Below are 17,615 nucleotides of genomic sequence, written 5' to 3'. Positions count from 1 at the left end.
CCCTTTTATGCTCATTTGCCACTTTTTAAAAATGTGGCCTGTTGTGCTAATATGTTAAGGAACAGGAAATTTAAACTCTAAACTTTATGGAAATAGGGAAGAAAACATTTTTCAATGCTTCCTTCCAAACCCTGCAGATGATCTAGAAACTCCAATCTTACCTCAAGTCCATGCCTCAAGACTCTCAGAGATGACCGGGGTCCCCGACCACAGGCCACATACAGCTGTGGAGTGTCTTCATTTGCCAAATCAGCTATCTGCATGGAAAAAGAAAGTCTACTTGTGCTAAGTTTTCACACTGATCCCTGATTATTCTCACTGAGCAAATCACTTTTTAGTTTATAAAGCTTATATATTAGCCACTGGCCTTGAGGACATGAAAGAAAAAGCCTGAATGTTCCAAAAAGCACACCAGTTGGAAAACGGGTTTTACCAATCGACAAAAAGGCTGTGCCAGTTAAGTTAGCAAAGGAATTTTTTACTTAGTGATAGAAGTGCTATATAGCCTCCAACTAAAATTTAGCATTTGCTTCCAAATAAAAATACAAACTATAATCTTACCAGTATCTGTGACTTTCTCATCAGTAGGTCACATTTATTCATATAACATTAAGATTTATAGATACCTCCAATTATTTCCTTCATCACTACTTTGAAATTGCATTTAATGTCTATTGTTAGACTGTATTTGATCACAGATGCCTGTCTTAGCTCTGCACCTAAGATGCACTGACCAAGTGATAGGCAGCTCTGCACCTGGTTGTTCGACACCAACTGGGGAAGCCATAGTCCCGTATTGGCATCCCAGACATCTAGCTGCTCGTTTCCAGTACAATTATTTGTTGATCAATATGTGAAAAGAGGTCAGTCATTTGTATTGTAGTTTTGTTAAATTGGACAGTTAAATGAAGACTCTTGACTGTCTGTAAGGCATTGCACCATTTTAACATGGATGAGCATGTGAGTTGAGTGTATATGGCTTTCACACTGACCTCTTAAAAAATAATTAGTTAACCTATTTTAAAGTCACCACCTTATTTAAAGGCTTAATTTTAAAAAGCACATATATTACTCTTTCACAACTTAAAAAATATTTTGCTATCTTGGCTCTATGCTAGTACTATGTGAACTTACACAAAAATGCTTATAGCCCCCTATAGATACCCAAATTTCCTGTTAATTTTATTCTTGATCTACAAACTATTTACACAATTACTTCCTCACATTTCAATGAAAGGAGAAAAATCAAATTAGAAAATGCTTATTTTCTATTGCCCTGAGAGGACTGACTCTTTATCAAATAAAAAACAAAAGCAGTTAATTTCAGAATGATCAATTTTACCAGGAAGAGTGCCTGAATGCTGACTTGCTCCCCCAGCATCCAGTGAACAAGCCTCTCTCCCACTAGAAAGATGATCAATTAGACAGGGCAAGGGATCCCTTATAGTCACTCAAACCCCAACCATGCAGGACACAGAAGCCTGGGAAAATTCCTGCTCAACCAAACACCAGTAGTAGAGGATGCAATCCACATCCTGGGCCACCTCAGGTTCCTCCCTTAGGATGTTGCCCGGCCAGTGTGACTCAGTGATTGAGTGTTGATCCATGCACCGAGTGGTTACAGTTCAATTCCTGGTTAGAGCCCATGCCCAGGTTGTGGGCTGTCCCCAGCAGGGGGCTGCCTTGATGTTTCTCTCTCTCTCCCCTCCTCTCTCTCTAAAATACAATAAAAAAATTTTTTTTAAACTTCCTATTACTAGGGCCTGGTCTGATAGCTCAAGTTGATTAGTGCATCATCCTGATATACCAAAGTTATGGGTTTGATCTCCAGTCAGGGCACATACAAGAATCAACCAATGTGCTGGTGGGAATGCAGACTAGTGCAGCCACTATATGGAAGACAGTATGGAGTTTCCTCAAAAAACTAAAAATGGAACTCCCATTTGACCCTGTGATCCCACTTCTAGGAATATATCCCAAGAAACCAGAAACACCAATCAGAAAGGATATGTGCACCCATATGTTCATAGCAGCACAATTCACCATAGCTAAGATCTGGAAACAGCCTAAGTGCCCATCAGTAGATGAATGGATTAGAAAACTGTGGTACATCTACACGATGGAATACTATGCTGCTGTAAAAAAGAAGGAACTCTTACAATTTGCAACGGCATGGATGGAGCTGGAGAGCATTATGCTAAGTGAAATAAGCCAGTCAATGAAGGAAAAATACCACATGATCTCACTCATTCATGGATAATAAAGACCATTACAAACTTTTGAACAATAATAGATACAGAGGCAGAGCTGCCTCAAACTGATTGTCAAACTGCAGCGGGAAGGCCAGAGAGGGTTGGGGGGCAGAAGGGAGGGGAGTAAGAGATCAACCGAAGGACTTGTATGCATGCATATAAGCATAACCAATGGACATAAGACACTGGGGGGTAGGGGAGGCCAGGGGATTGTCAGGGGCGGGGGGAAAAAGGAGACATATGTAATACTCTTTGTAATACTTTAAGCAATAAAACAATAAAAAAATTAAAAAAATAAAACTGACAATGATAAAATAAAAAATAAAAATAAAAAAAGAATCCACCAATGAATGCATAAATAAGTGGAACAACAAATCGATATTTCTCTCTCTAATAAAATAAATTTAAAAAAAAATTTTAATAAAAAAATTCTTGTTACTAACTGACCCCAATGTCTCTGGAATATTTTAAGGAGGGAATGAATGTTAAAAATTAGATAAAGATAGGTATTTCATAAACTGTTGTGATAAAAGATCAATTTCAGAATACTTGAAAGTATATGAGCCCGTTTACATTAAAAAGAAAAATATAATACACACATTTATTTGTTTTATGTATGTGTGCAAGCTTATAGACACAGAGACAAATGCCTGGGAGCAATCATAAGTTGTCAATAGCAACAGCCTCCGTGGAGGGTTTTTTTGTGTGTTTTTTTAAGATTGGGGAGACTTACTTTAGCCTTTTGTATGGTTTGAATTTTTATACTGAATCTGAGTTTTATAATTAAACAAACAAAAAGCCCAAGAATTTATATAATGGGTTTTAGTCCCTGAAGCTGCCATATCTATATAACTCTGATGATTCCACAGATATGCTGACAAACCCAGTGTTTGACTAGCCCTTAATTTAATTGGAGTTAAAACTTTAAACTCATTCAGATTCAAAACCAATTGGCTGCCACTGCTCATTGTGGAGGTGACTGCAAAGACCCATACCTGGCAAAACAAAATGGGAGAGAGGCTGTCCAACTCATCAACCAGCACAAGGTTTTTGAGTGGTCTTGGCTGAAAGAAGAACGTGTCTCCTTCTTCCAGAGGCATGGCAGATGAAAACTCAGGTTCTTCATCATCATCTCCAAGATGTGCAATTTGATATAAGTAACTAGGGAGAAGCAAAGAAAACTTTAGTTAAAACATTTTCTGTCTAAAGATAATGTTTGACATCAACATTAATGTTCATAAAAGCACTTTATAAATATCTAATCCAAATTATAACATGAACTTTTGAGTCAACATCTATAGTTTGAAATCTCTGCTTATCTGAGTAAAGTTTTCTCTCTCTCTTTTTTTTTTTAAAGAATAGAAAAAGGATGAAAAAATTAAGTCTATTGAATTCAAATCGGTATAATGAAAGCATTGGGCTTCCACTAGAGTGCCTAGGTTTGAATCCCAGCTCTGCCCTTAACAACAGCCACATAACCTCAGGCTTAGTACTTCATTTTCTCGTGCCTCAATTGCCTCATTTATATAAATTAAATAATAGTGCCTTCCTAAAGAATTCTGAGTACTTACAACAGTGCATGGCACCTAGGAAACATCATGTTGGTCAAATAAGATGAAATATGGATACAGGATATCCAAAGAAAATCTATAACCATTCTAATTTAATAAAAAAAAAAAAAAAAAACCCACAGGCAATTTAATAGAAAACCAGGCCAAATCTATTGAAAACAAGAATTGGTGACCTTGCAGAAGTATGCAGATATTATTGTATTGTTCACCAAGCAAAATATAAACGTATCCAAAGATAGTAAACAACAAAATCTGTCCTCTGGCTAATAATGCTTATTAGTGAACTGATTCAAAGACAAACCACAAAAAAAACCAAAAGCAATTTGAGAATAATCTATAACAATTTGCCATCATAAATTGAGTATGTAATGAGCATTAGGGAAGCAGCTCAATGAAAACAAAACAACAAACTACTGGTCATATTTGTTCTTTTAAGTAATATATCGAACCTTTAATACAGAGCACTTTGAACAATATCCATTACAGTTTTTTAGAAGCAGAATGACTAAATCAGTGTCTGAAATACATAAGATACTCAATAAACCTCAGCATTTAACTTTTGGTAAACATAGCAGATTTTATGCTAAACCATGAAAAAGCAAATAAGGTTATTATCCTTGAACAATTTACAAAAAGCATAGGGAAAATAGAACACAAAAATTCATATGAACTCCTTATTCAGGCAAGATGCCTAGATGCAGATGATAAAGACCACCTGTCAGAGATATCTTCAGTGTCTAGTAACTAAAGAATGCGAGTTTATCTTCATCACAGGAAAGGCTGCTTTGGCTGAATGCAGTAAAACAATTTCTGAGACTACACTATGCTTAAGACTGAGACTTTGGAACCAGACTGTCTGGGTTTGAGTTAGATTTAGTTCTGTGATTAAATTTCTTAAATTCTCTGTAACGCAGTTCCCCAAACTATAAATGTGATGGGTAATGGCACTGTCTTAATGGGAATGCTATGCATTAATATTTGTAAAGTGCTTAAAATAGCTTGGAACGTATTAGCAAATGCTAAATTAGTGTCTGATTAAGAAATAGGTTGTTGTACGGATTAAATGTGCTAACACCACAACATGTTTCTAATATCCCAAATCACCACTCTTCAGTCTTCCAAATTTCAGCTGCAACAGCAATGAATTTCTCACAAGATCAAATTCATCTCATTCTGACAGCATCCCACCTGTATACTGTCGTCTTTCTTCCTACTCTCTGCCCTAAGAACTCTACCCTGTGGAAGGTTGCCCGAGCCACAGAATATAGAGGAATTCATGCCCCAGGGGTAACTTTCAACCCAGAAGAGAGAGGACCTGGTATTCTTAACCAGTTAACTGCCACGATATTTTGATTAAAAAAGGTCCGCCGCTTGCCTCTAGACGCTTGTGGCGTACAAATGGTTAACCCTCACATAGGCCGTCTAAGAGGCACTCTGCTTACTTGCTGCTCCTGGAAGTGAGTTCCCACTGCCCACAGCAGGAACCTCAATAATACATCCCCATGCTGGCTTTCCTTTTTCTTCTCTTTAGATTTGTACAAAGTGTTTACGGAACATCCTTTTAATACTAAGTATTTCAATAAATACTAATTCCAGCAAAAAGCTCAGGAGATCCCGTCTAAAGCTATGCAGCCACCCACAGGTACAGATCAAAGCCACTGAAGCAGGGGAAAATCAGAGAAAGAATGTAAAAGGGAAAGGAGGGCAAAACTTTTGTTCTGAAGAAACTAAACATTCTTGTGAAAAGCTCCCTGCCCTTGAGCCACATCTTCTCCCTCCTGCAATTGTTACAGTAACCAGGGTGAACCAGGGGAATAAAAGGATTACTCACTGGTTTCCGAATTCTGATGCTACAAAAAGGAAGCCTGTTTTAAGCACACACATGGCAGCAGCAACAGGCACAGTATCAAAATACTTGAGCCGGATCTCGGTAACCTGGAATGAAAAGAAAAATAATTCTAGTGTAGGTAAGTGAAGCTAAGATAGGCCATGGAAGGGAGCCCAGTATTATAAGACAGCTAAGCAGAGTAGCAAATAAAATACAGTACTTTAGTCTTTCCCCCTCTAACCATGGTCTGCTTACCATATCTTCATCTGTCTCCAAAGTGATCTTGAAGATATCGCCCTGCTCTGTTTGGGCCAAAAAGAAGAACATCGATTTGGTCTTATGGGTGGCAGAGCAGACAAAAATCATTCCTCTTTCAGGATCATCCAGGTCATTCTAGCAAAATTAAATATACAACCAACATCTTAGAAATGAGGACTTATACTGTATTTCAGCTGGAATACAAGCTACCCAAGGCCTAGAGCAGTGACGGTGAACCTATGACACGCGTGTCAGAGGTGACACGCGAACTCATTTTTTTGGTTGATTTTTCTTTGTTAAATGGCATTTAAATATATAAAATAAACATCAAAAATATAAATCTTTGTTTTACTATGGTTGCAAATATCAAAAAATTTCTATATGTGACACGGCACCAGAGTTAAGTTAGGGTTTTTCAAAATGCTGACACGCCGAGCTCAAAAGGTTTGCCATCACTGGCCTAGAGGCACCTGGAGCCTCTCTATATAACCTCTAACCCAGAGCAGCCAGCTACCTATGGTAATAAAACATCTAAAATTCTTGTTTGCTATAAATACATAACAAAGCCTGGGTACGAAAAAATAGCCATAATTCCATTCTATAGTCTAATTAGCTGAGTACGGCAAAAACCATCTCCAGCCCTAGCTGGCATGCTCAGTGGTTAGAGCTTGGCCCAGGGTGAGTACCTGGGTTGTAAGCCAATCCCGCCCCTGGTCAGGGTGTGTGTGGAAGGCAACCAATTGATGTGTCTCTCTCACATCCATGTTTCTCTCTTCTCTCTCCCCCCACCTCCCTCTCTCTCCTCCCTCTCTTCCATGCTTAAAAATCAATGGAAAAAATATCCTCACTCCCCCGGTTAGGATTTTTTTTTAAAAAATTACCTCCAAAGAAAAATGTCACAAAAGAGACACAAACTTTAAAAAATCATTTCAGCTGTGGATAAATAAATTTCTTCCACATCTACGCCACTACTATCCAAACCATTCATAATCAGCGCTGTTCCATATCAACCCTTGATTCCTAAGAGGCATTCCCTTGGCTATGATTTTTGAATTTTTTGTTTCCAATATTTTGTATTTCTCTCATTAAATAAGCTCTTCAAGGGCAAAACATGCTTTATACTTCTTTGTAGCCCCAAAGCCAAGTACAGTGCCCTGCAGTAGGATGTTCAATAAATGTCTCATCAACCAAACTAAATTACTTTCTACCCCTTACCAAGAATTTAACTTCCTAAGTTTCTTCTCAGGTTTTCTAAAATTGATGGACTCTTACTCAGATACCATGTATTAGAGAAAGTAACTCCTAAAAGATTTAACTCCAGGATCTATAAGTTAATATCAAAAAGATAACTAATCCAAGGCTGAGAGGAGAGATTGAGGAAGATCAGATGATTCAAGATTAGTTATGTGTTGAAAATTACTGAAGTTAATTATATTCTACCTTTTTATATGCCTAATAATTTCCATAGTAAACCGTTAAAATTAAGAGCAATAAAACACCATTTTCAACCACCAAAGTAGTAGCTGATTAAGGAAAAAAAAACCCTGGGTGAGATGTTAAGGAAAAGGACATTTGCACAGTCTCAAAGCTCACCACCAGATCCCACACCAATTATTATTAAAAGAAAAAGGCACCTTTATGATTAAGAGAGCAGAGACACACCAACGTAACAAAATGATTGATTTAGCATCACCAATAATGAGACAAACCAACATTGTGTGCCCCTAACATTAACATGACTTAGTGGGAAATATATAGCACTACCTACAGAATAATTCTACCAAAAATATTAACCTGGATATAATCATGAGGGAAAAATTATGGGACAGACTACAAGAAAACTAGCCCAGCCTTTTTAAAAACATCAGCATCCTAAAAGACCAAAAACAAACAAAAATGAGAGGAAAATATTCTAAACTAAAGGAGACTGAAAGTCTGTAGATTATAAGGGAATTTTGGAGAACAATGAGAGAAACTGAACTTTACATAAGATAATCCTATATAATAAAAGACTAATATGCAAATTAACCGAACAGCAGAACGACTGGTCACTATGATGCGCACTGGTCACCAGGGGGCAGACATTCAACACAGGAGCTGCCCCCTGGTGGCCAGTGCACTCCCACACGGGGAGCGCCACTCAGCCAGAAGCCCTGAGCCAGGCTCAAGGCTGGTGAGCACAGCAGTGGTGGCGGTCTCCCGCCTCTGCAGCAGTGCTAAGGATGTCTGACTGCCCCAAGGGCTCCCGGACTGCTAGAGGTCGCAGGCCAGGCTGAGGGACCCCCTGAGTACACGAATTTCATGCACTGGACCTCTAGTTATATTACATAAAATAGTAAATTATATCAGTAGTTTGGTTATATAAAAAAAATCTCCTCCCAAGAAGCCAAACACCAATCAGAAAGGATATATGCATCCCTAGGTTCATAGCAGCACAATTTACAATAGCTAAGATTTGAAAACAACCTAAGTGCCCATCAGCAGATGAGTGGATTAAAAAACTGTGGTACATCTACACAATAGAATACTACACCGCACTATAAAAAAGAAGGAACTTTTACCATTTGCAACAGCATGGATGGAACTGGAGAGCATTATGCTAAGCGAAATAAGCCAGTCAGAGAAAGATATATATCACATGATCTCACTCATATGTGGGATATAATGATCAACATAATTTGATGAACAAGAATAGATCCAGAGACAAATGGCAGGGGAGGGGGGGTTAGAGAGCAACCAAAGGACTTGTATGCATGCATATTAGCATAACCAATGGACACAGATACTGGGGCAGTGGGGGCTTGCCAAGGGTGGGAATGGCTGGCGGGGTGGGGGGATCAAGCAGGGAAAAAGGAGACATATGTAAAATTTTAGACAAAAAAAAAAAAAGTCCTCATTCTTAAGAGCCACATCTTAGATTCTTGTAGTGAAGTATCATGGTGCCTGCAACTTATCTTCAAATGATTTAGCGTCAAAAAGTTTGTATGCATGCACATACACTTATACACACACACAAACATAAGAAAAGGGAAATGCAGCAAAATATTAACTGGTAAAGTGATAGGCATACTGAAATACACTGTCCTAGTCTTAGTTTTCTGTATGTTGGAATAGGGGGAAAAGATAAACAGAATGAGAGACAATTTATCTCCAACAAATATGCCTGGCTTCTTCAAACTAGAAACAAATTTCAAATTGATCATGTTCACAGGTTCCTCTAAAATGGAACTTTTTGTTTTTAATTCCCTTCCTCAGAGATTTTGTTTTTTTTACGAACATATTTTACCAGCTTTATTAAAAATAACATTTACAAAGAAACTGAAACTTATTAACAGATAGACTAAGAGACTACACTATTATTACAAAAATTAAGTTCATTTCACAAACACAAGTATCTCTTCTCTTATGGCAAACAAAACCTTACCCGTCTCCTGGGAATTGGACAGCGGATATCCGGCTGGTCACCAAAGTTCTTGTAGGTGATATAGTTTTCAGAGCAGATCAGCACTCCACTTGGACCATCTGACCCTCCTGGAACTGTCAGAGAAAATAAAACTTAGCAATGATCTGACATAACCATGAATTTAGCTTTCAATTCCTTCTCTCCTTTAGCACAACCTGAGGGTACAGTGTGCCGAAAGCTGAGAAACATTCCAAGTTTTTCCCTGAAAGTTATGCTACACAAAAATGGAGCCCAGTTTGGGTGACTTAACCTATTCAGATATCCGATAATACATCTAAATTTTTGGGTTTTTTTTTTTTGGTTTTTTTTTGGTGTCTGTAGCCAAATTTATCCCTGAGGCCCAGCAGAGGGGACCAGGGCCCATGTGCTACAGTGTTTCTATGGCAGCCTTCTGGACCAATGCCTGCCATGGCGGGCAGGCACCGAATTTGACATGGCTGCTACATCTAAATTTTTAACTCCAAGCCCAGAACTGAGTTCTCAGCTTTAGATCTATAATCCAACCATGGATATTGCACTGGCACCTTCAAAATACAATGTGTTCACAAACTCAAGTTCTTTCCCAAACCTATTCTACCTCCTGGGTTCTGTACTTTCGAAAATACTACCAACAAAAAGGCCAAACCAGAAACCTGGTTGCCACCCTTCAACTCTCTCTCCTCCCACAATCCTACTGATTACAATCTCTCCTAGCACCTCTCATGCTACCAAACTCTAGTGAAACAGCTTCCTGACCAATCTCCTGGCCTACAGTCTCAATATCCTTCATTCCATTAGCCAAAATGTAAGCAAGTACAAATACCTCGTTTTATTGCACTGTGCAGATATTGCGTTTAAATCAACATCAAGGCAAGACCCTCTCCACCAGCAAAAAGATTACAATTTGCTAAAGGCTCAGATGATGGCTAACACTTTGTAGCAATAAAGTTTTGAACAATAAAGTATTTTTAATTAAGGTGCATACACTGTTTAGACATACCACTACACACTTAATAAACACTATAAACAAAAATTTTATTTTTTTTTAATGTATTTTATTGATTTTTTACAGAGAGGAAGGGAGAGGGATAGAGAGTTAGAAACATCGATGAGAGAGAAACATCGATCAGCTGCTTCCTGCACACCTCCTACTGGGATGTGCCCGCAACCAAGGTACATGCCCTTGACTGGAATCGAACCTGGAACCTTTCAGTCCGCAGGCCAACGCTCTATCCACTGAGCCAAACTGGTCAGGGCTAAACAAAACTTAAATGCACTGGAAAACAAATTCATGTGACTCACGTTATTGCACATTTGCTTTATTGTGGTGGCCTGGGACTGTACCTGCACTATCTCTAAGGTATGCCTGTAATCTCCAAGTTATTATTCCCCTGCTTAGAATCCTTTTGGTGTAGCTACCACCACACCAAACATAGACAAGGTACTCAGGTTTACTATAAATAAGTTAGCTTCCTGCCCTAACTGGTTTGGCTCAGTGGATAGAGCATTGGCCTGCGGACTCAAGGGTCCCCGGTTCGATTCCGGTCAAGGGCATGTACCTTGGTTGCAGGCACATACCCAGTAGGGAGTGTGCAGAAGGCAGCTGATCGATGTTTCTCTCTCATTGATGTTTCTAGCTCTCTATCCCTCTCCCTTCCTCTCTGTAAAAAATCAATAAAATATATATAAAATATATTAGTTAGCTTCCAGACCCTATTAAGTAAACCCTCCCAAGTTTGGGCATAAAATGGACCAGGCAAAATGGTACAGAGCAGCTCTGAGAGAAAAATACCTGTAATAAGGAAGTTGCCATGTTCCTCCAAAGGTTCACTGTATTTTCGGACCACATGATTTAAACCAAGGTCTAACTCATAGAAAGTAAGCGTCTGCTGGGTGTTAGCTGCTGCTTCCCCTGTTGGATCATTGTCTGCTTCCTACAGTGGAGTACAATGGCACAAAGACTAGTCAGTACCATAAAATCAAACTCTTAAAGGACATCAGGATTCTTCCATTTTACAAACAACGAAGCAACAGTCCATAGATGCTAAATGGTTTGCCATCACACTACTAGGCAATGGTAAAGCTGGGACAAGAACACAGGTCTCCTAATTCTGGACCCAAGGTTCTCTCATCTAGAGGATACTGCCTTCCACCTTTCACTATCTCTCTGTGGAAAAAAATACCCCCAAAACAGTTTTATCTCGTTTTTCAGGCAGTTTTTCTCAATAAATACCCTGTTTCCAAAGGGAGATTATTCAAATCAGAGCTAAGTACTATTATATAATCAGGTAAGCTCTGAAACATTCCAAATTTCAGTAAGGCACTTGGAATATGGAAAAGATTTGTTAGCAGCATGGATAGAAGATTCAAACAATGAAGAAAAAACAACCTTAGGAAAGCTCTGAGGTGACTGGGGGTTAAAAAAAAAAAGACCCTGTTTCCAAAGGGAGATTATTCAAATCAGAGCTAAGTACTATTATATAATCAGGTAAGCTCTGAAACATTCCAAATTTCAGTAAGGCACTTGGAATATGGAAAAGATTTGTTAGCAGCATGGATAGAAGATTCAAACAATGAAGAAAAAACAACCTTAGGAAAGCTCTGAGGTGACTGGGGGTTAAAAAAAAAAAAAGGCACAGACACACACACACACTCCCCATTACCTCATAATCCATTTCCAGACAAGCAAACATTGGATTTTCAAATCCCACATCTACTCCAACCACATGATATACTAAAGTGTTCGCCTTGTGGGCCTCCAGGGGAGATGAGATGGTAAGCCGGGCTGCAGCATCTCTGTTTAAGATATACACCAATTTCTGTTTTTCAATGGCACCTGTAGTTGAAGAAGACAAAACACACAAGATTTCCAGGTAATGAATAGAGGGGCTTAAAGAGCAGATAGGTTCTCATCAGAATTTTTTTTAAAAATCTTTAACAGCCAGCCCAAAATCTACAAGTATACTAACTTAGGATTTGCTTTCTATCATTAAAATAGAGAACAGCATCATTTTACCCATCTTCTTCCTAATAGGGATCATAATATCCCATTAACTCTTCAAAATTTTTTAGTGTGCCCTAGATTTAACGATACTGGGAAACTAAACAATAATTCATAAAATTGCCACCTTTCTTCTTCCAGTTAGATCTAATGATTTTATGACTGGTCAGAGAGGGCTGCCCTCTAGAGGCCTGATCAGATACACAGAATTGTCTTCAAGAGATTTGTCAGAGAAGAGACATGAATGTGAATCATCACTTCAGGCTGATGAAAACAACCATATTCATTGCCTAAGAACATAAAATCATTTCATTGTAATCTTTTTGTTACAGATAAAGCAAGAAATATAAAAGCAGGAAGTTCCAATTAGACCAGAAGTAGATAAGGTATGGTAAGACTTTCTCCATGTTTTAAAAGGAAAAGCAACTTTAAACCATGGAGTTAATCCACATATGATCCAAACTTTACCCAGTTTTGACTTATTAGCACACTGCCAAGATTATAGCATTGTTATCCTAAACTGAGCATCTATAATAGTCAGAGATGCATTCAACAGAGCAAGTCACTCACTAATCATAACAGCTCGCCCTTTGGGATCCACAGCTAAGAACTGGCCAGGAACAATACGGCGGCATCCACTCTTGCCAAAGGTCTCTTGGTGAATTTTCTCAAACATATTCTTAGACGGCTGGTATTCCAGGATAACAATCCGACCCGAATCACTGCCAACCACAATGTAGTCTTTGGTGCCACCTGTCAGCCTAAAGGCCATGAGTGACCGAATAACACCAAATACTTCCACAGTTAGTAGGGTGTGTACTTTGCCAGTGTTGGGATCCGGGCGAAGCAGCTCCAAAATCTTCCCACGAGAAACAACAATTTCCTGTTGTTTGGTTCCTAGATTGCCAAAAAATAAAGATCATGAAAAATTAGAACTACTCTAAAAAGTAACCTGGATGAGTCAAAATGCCACTTAACACAGATATAATTAAATGGGTTGGGGGCTCAGTATTTGAAATTAATTTATTCCATTTAAACTGATATGATCTAACAAAAATGGTATCAAATGTTTTTTTTAAGTGGTTACACAAGTTACTTCTTAGAAACTTTATTTTTCTAACATTTGCCATCAATCTGCATAACTGAGCACTATCCATAAATGGTATTAATGTATGCTTAGCATCATAAGATTAAAAATTTCCAAAGTCTCTTTCTAGTCCCTCTTTAAGGCTATTGTTCTAAGAAATCATATTACTATTTTGTGCAGTTTGATGTAGAGGGGACCAGGTGCCCAAGTGCCCAAATGCAATCTCAAAGAACTTTTAAAACTCTCATCTAAAATATACTGTTTTTTTCTAAACTCATCTAAAAAAGTTCACTTGCTTTCATAACTGCTATCAATACCTCCAAATGCATAATAGTCAACATAATTCCACCTGGATGAGTTGTCATCACCTTTAATCAAAATGTTTAAAATAACTAAGTTCTTCTTTGCCCAAACTCTCTCTTTGGTCTCAACTAACCTGCTTTAATATTACTATCATTTTCTCTGCCACCGAGGTTGGAAACTCATCCTTTACTTTCTTTCTATCCCCACTGTCAGGTCTTCACTATCTTAATGGCTTCCTATCCTATCTTATATCCCACTCTTACCCATCCCAATCCATTCTCATTGCTCAATGCCACCACTTATCAGGAGCCACCTTACTTGCCAAAGGTCATTTGGGTATCAGATAAAATAAAGTACTCCAAAGTGCTTTGGAAGCTATAAAGCATTTTAGAAATTAATGTTCTCTAATGATTACAAATTTCCAAATCTAAAAAATATAAAGCATAAAACTAGCCATATTAAAAATACTATATTCAGAAAGATAGTAACTGGACAACTTACCAGAGAAGTTGCCATGAATGGCAAAGCTGATACCAGTGGCTCGCTGCAACGTCAAGTTGTACAGGAACATGGTGACAACACCACTGAGTAACCCACCACTCCACAATCCACACGTTGATTACACCAAGTCAAAGCAAGCTAAGAGCACACAAAAACAGAAAAATATCAACTGGGAAATTGTTTATTTCTATACAGGAAGTTGTGGCTGAAGGCAGCAGAAAGAGTACAGTAAGGACTATGGGGGAACAATATATTCACAATTAAAGTGCCTTCTATTCACCAGACACTATATACTCTTTGCCTCTAATTTCACCAGAAACCTATAAAGTACTCAATATTAAAACTCATTTTGTAGGTGAGGAAATTAAGGCTAAGAAATTAAATCATATATCCGAGGTCACATTACAAGAGGTAAAAATGTTGGAAGCTAGGATCTGGACCATTAATGCAACACCGTGTATTTGCTTTCTTTGTCACAGAAACCAAGTAGGTCTACTTTTACTTGTAGTTGAATAGGGTATGTGTCCACAAGGTTCAGAACACAAAAGCACAGCAAAAAGCCCTCCACTCTCCCATTCCCTAGCCATCCAGCTCTCCTCTCTGGGGAAAGCAACGAAGTTATAGCTATCCTGTCCTTCCAAATATTTTGTGTATGAAGCAAAAATGTACCGTATTTTATCTCATTTTTTAAAAGTAAAGGTTGAGTACTATATATTGTACACTCACATTATACCGCAATTTATCTATGTTGGAGATAACTAAAAAGGGCTTTCTCGTTTTTATTTTACACTTGCAGAGTATTTCACTGAATGGGTATATTAGAATTCATTTAGCCAATACCCTGCTGATAAACATTTAGGTTGTTCCCAATCTCTTGCTATTACGATCACTGCTGTAAAGAAAATCACTCATATGTAGGTCACTTATATGTGCATGAATATATCTCTACCATTAATTCAAAGAAGTGAAATTGCTGGATTGAAGGATTCATACAACTGAAAATTGGATAACTAGTGGCCAATTAACTTTCAAAAAAACTCACCAATTGAATTCCCAAAAATGTATGAGTCCCTATTTCACTATAACCAGACCTCTGTGATCATCTAACATATAAAAATTAGTAACTTACTTAGGGTAGTTCTCACTTGCATCTCTTATATTGCTCTATGCCTTAGGAGTGATTAGAATTTAAAATCACTAAATCTAAAACAAAATCAAATTCCTGCCACTTCAGAAGGCCTCCCTAAAGGAGTACAATGAAGGGAGTTTTTATCACCATACCAGAGGCCTGGTGCACAAAATTCGTGCATGGGAAGGGTCCCCAGGCCTGGCCGGCAATCAGGCCAATCGGGGCCTTCTGGCTGCCAGCCAGGGCCTCCCTTTCCTGGCTGCTGGCTGGGACCTTCCTTCATTCCACGCCGCTCCCTGGTAGTCAGCACACATCATAGTGAGCGGTCGAACTCCCAAGGGGACACTTTGCATATTAGCCTTTTATACATATAGCTACAGGCCTGGTGCATGGATTCGTGCAAGGGTGGAGCCTGGTGAGGGGGAAGGGCCTCAGGTGGTTGGCCAGCCCGCCCCGCCCCCTGGTCGAACTCCCAGTCGAGGGGACAATTTGCATATTAGCCTTTTATTATATAGGACTAGAGGCCCAGTGCACGGATTTGTGCACCAGTGGGGTCCCTCAGCCTGGCCTGTGCCCTCTTGCAGGCGGATATTCCCCAAGAGGTCCTGGACTGCGAGAGGGTACAGGCCAGGCTGAGGGATGCCCTTCCCCCCGCTCCCATGCACAAATATTATGCACTCGGCCTCTAGTCATTGATGTTTCTCTATGAAATTAATAAAAAAAATAGCCCTGACCGGTTTGGCTCAGTGGATAGAGCATCAGCCTGCAGACTCAAGGGTCCCGGGTTCGATTCCGATCAAGGGCATGTACCTTGGTTGCGGTCACATCCCCAGTGGGGGGTGTGCAAGAGGCAGCTGATTGGTGTTTCTCTCTCATCGATGTTTCTAACTCTCTATTCCTCTCCCTTCCTCTCTGTAAAAAATCAATAAAGTATATATTTAAAAAATATATATATATATTTTTTAAAAGTAGCAATCGTAAATCTTAAAAACACTCAAGTATCTGTTCACACTGGCATCTTCCTCTAGTCATAAAACTTCATTGAAACAATTTCAATGTTGCAGGTATCAACAACAAATTTCATAATGAAACCCCTATCACGTTATCGTTAACGTGATCCATGCTATAAAATTAGCCACATTAAAGGTAAAAAATTGATTTTGTGTTGTTGTTGTTTTAACCGGCGGTGGAAATCACGGACCACTTTTGATCCCCCGAAATGCTCCCTCCAGGCTGCTTTTCATTTTTAGATGAAGAACCGGCCTACTCTCCAGTTCCTTTGTAACTGACCCCATCGTTCCGGTCCTTGGGATTCACTTCCCCCAAACCTATGCCTTCCCCTGGGGGATGGAGAAAGGTGCATTTCGGGGGAAGATCAGCCTACAACTGCAATAACCACGCACCAGGAACCATCCCGGGCGAAAACCCGGTAAATGTTGTGACTTCCCGCACCTCTCCTGTCTGATTACTAGAAAAACAGCCTGCAATTAATCGCTCCCTCCATCCCTTCTCACGTGCCGAACGAACGCCGCCGCACTTCAACGCCGCAGTATTCCAGGTCGACACCATTGCCCATTTTGCAAATGATAAAAACTGAGGATCAGGGGAGGAAACACGCTGACCAAGTGCCCAAATGCAATTCAAAACAAGGTCTTCGCTCCGAAGACTGTTTCCGTTATTTACTCTTTTCAGCACGTTAGGGTGTTTCTTCCCCCACCTTCGCGCATAAGTGCTGTTTTACTGTCTCCAGGAGACCTCCCTCCCGCCCTTCCTCACAGCTCCCCCAAACCCGAAGAGCACCAGGGCCTAAAAGCTAGGCAATCCCTACAGGCTTATTTTTAGCCAGGTCTCTTGCCCACCTTGTAGACAGAAACAGGGAAAAATTCCTGGCAGCCGTTTTCACGTCCCAAGCGTTCCTGTCGACCTCTCGTTTCTTGCCCGAATCCCCTGACCTCGGCTGCCGCACCGAAAACCGGCGCACACTGCTATATGGCCGCTCTACGCCTCTGTGGGCCGGGGGGAGACGGGGGGGCTGCTTCTTTACCCTGCAGCCGGGAAGATGGTGTAGATATCCAACGGATGCAGAGTTCCTTCAAGGCCTAAGCCACCGCCAACGCCGACACGCCGGCAGCCGCCATTAGCTCTCAAGATGAGGACCTTCCGGTTAGCGCGCGGTGGAAAAAGGCCCCCCCGGCGCCTGAAGGATGTATATATATATTTTTTTAACGCATCGGTCTTGCAGC

At 39.7% G+C, this 17,615-nt stretch overlaps 1 protein-coding gene across 2 annotated transcripts in view; it reads right to left on the bottom strand.

Annotated features, from left to right (window-relative positions):
- SF3B3 (splicing factor 3b, subunit 3, 130kDa) overlaps positions 1 to 17,546 on the bottom strand; it is a 43,652-nt gene extending 26,106 nt beyond the window's left edge. Inside the window, exons 1-10 of one of the 2 annotated variants that reach the window (XM_005862640.2) lie at positions 17,232 to 17,546; positions 14,244 to 14,381; positions 12,923 to 13,249; positions 12,015 to 12,187; positions 11,144 to 11,285; positions 9,334 to 9,446; positions 5,907 to 6,044; positions 5,655 to 5,758; positions 3,248 to 3,413; positions 162 to 257 (exon numbers count right to left, since the gene is read on the bottom strand). In XM_005862640.2, the coding sequence (XP_005862702.1) occupies positions 162 to 257; positions 3,248 to 3,413; positions 5,655 to 5,758; positions 5,907 to 6,044; positions 9,334 to 9,446; positions 11,144 to 11,285; positions 12,015 to 12,187; positions 12,923 to 13,249; positions 14,244 to 14,313 (1,329 nt within the window). In that variant the 5' untranslated portion in view covers positions 14,314 to 14,381; positions 17,232 to 17,546. The remainder of the gene's footprint in view (positions 1 to 161; positions 258 to 3,247; positions 3,414 to 5,654; positions 5,759 to 5,906; positions 6,045 to 9,333; positions 9,447 to 11,143; positions 11,286 to 12,014; positions 12,188 to 12,922; positions 13,250 to 14,243; positions 14,382 to 17,231) is intronic. The other variant, XM_014536755.1, reaches the window with a different exon arrangement.
- Between the last annotated feature and the right edge of the window lie 69 nt (positions 17,547 to 17,615).

Source organism: Myotis brandtii, unplaced genomic scaffold (assembly GCF_000412655.1).
Source record: "Myotis brandtii unplaced genomic scaffold, ASM41265v1 scaffold165, whole genome shotgun sequence".
NCBI classification, from domain to species: Eukaryota; Metazoa; Chordata; class Mammalia; order Chiroptera; family Vespertilionidae; genus Myotis; species Myotis brandtii.
Note: the sequence above shows the minus strand (reverse complement) of the source record. Positions and strands in the feature narration are given on the sequence as shown.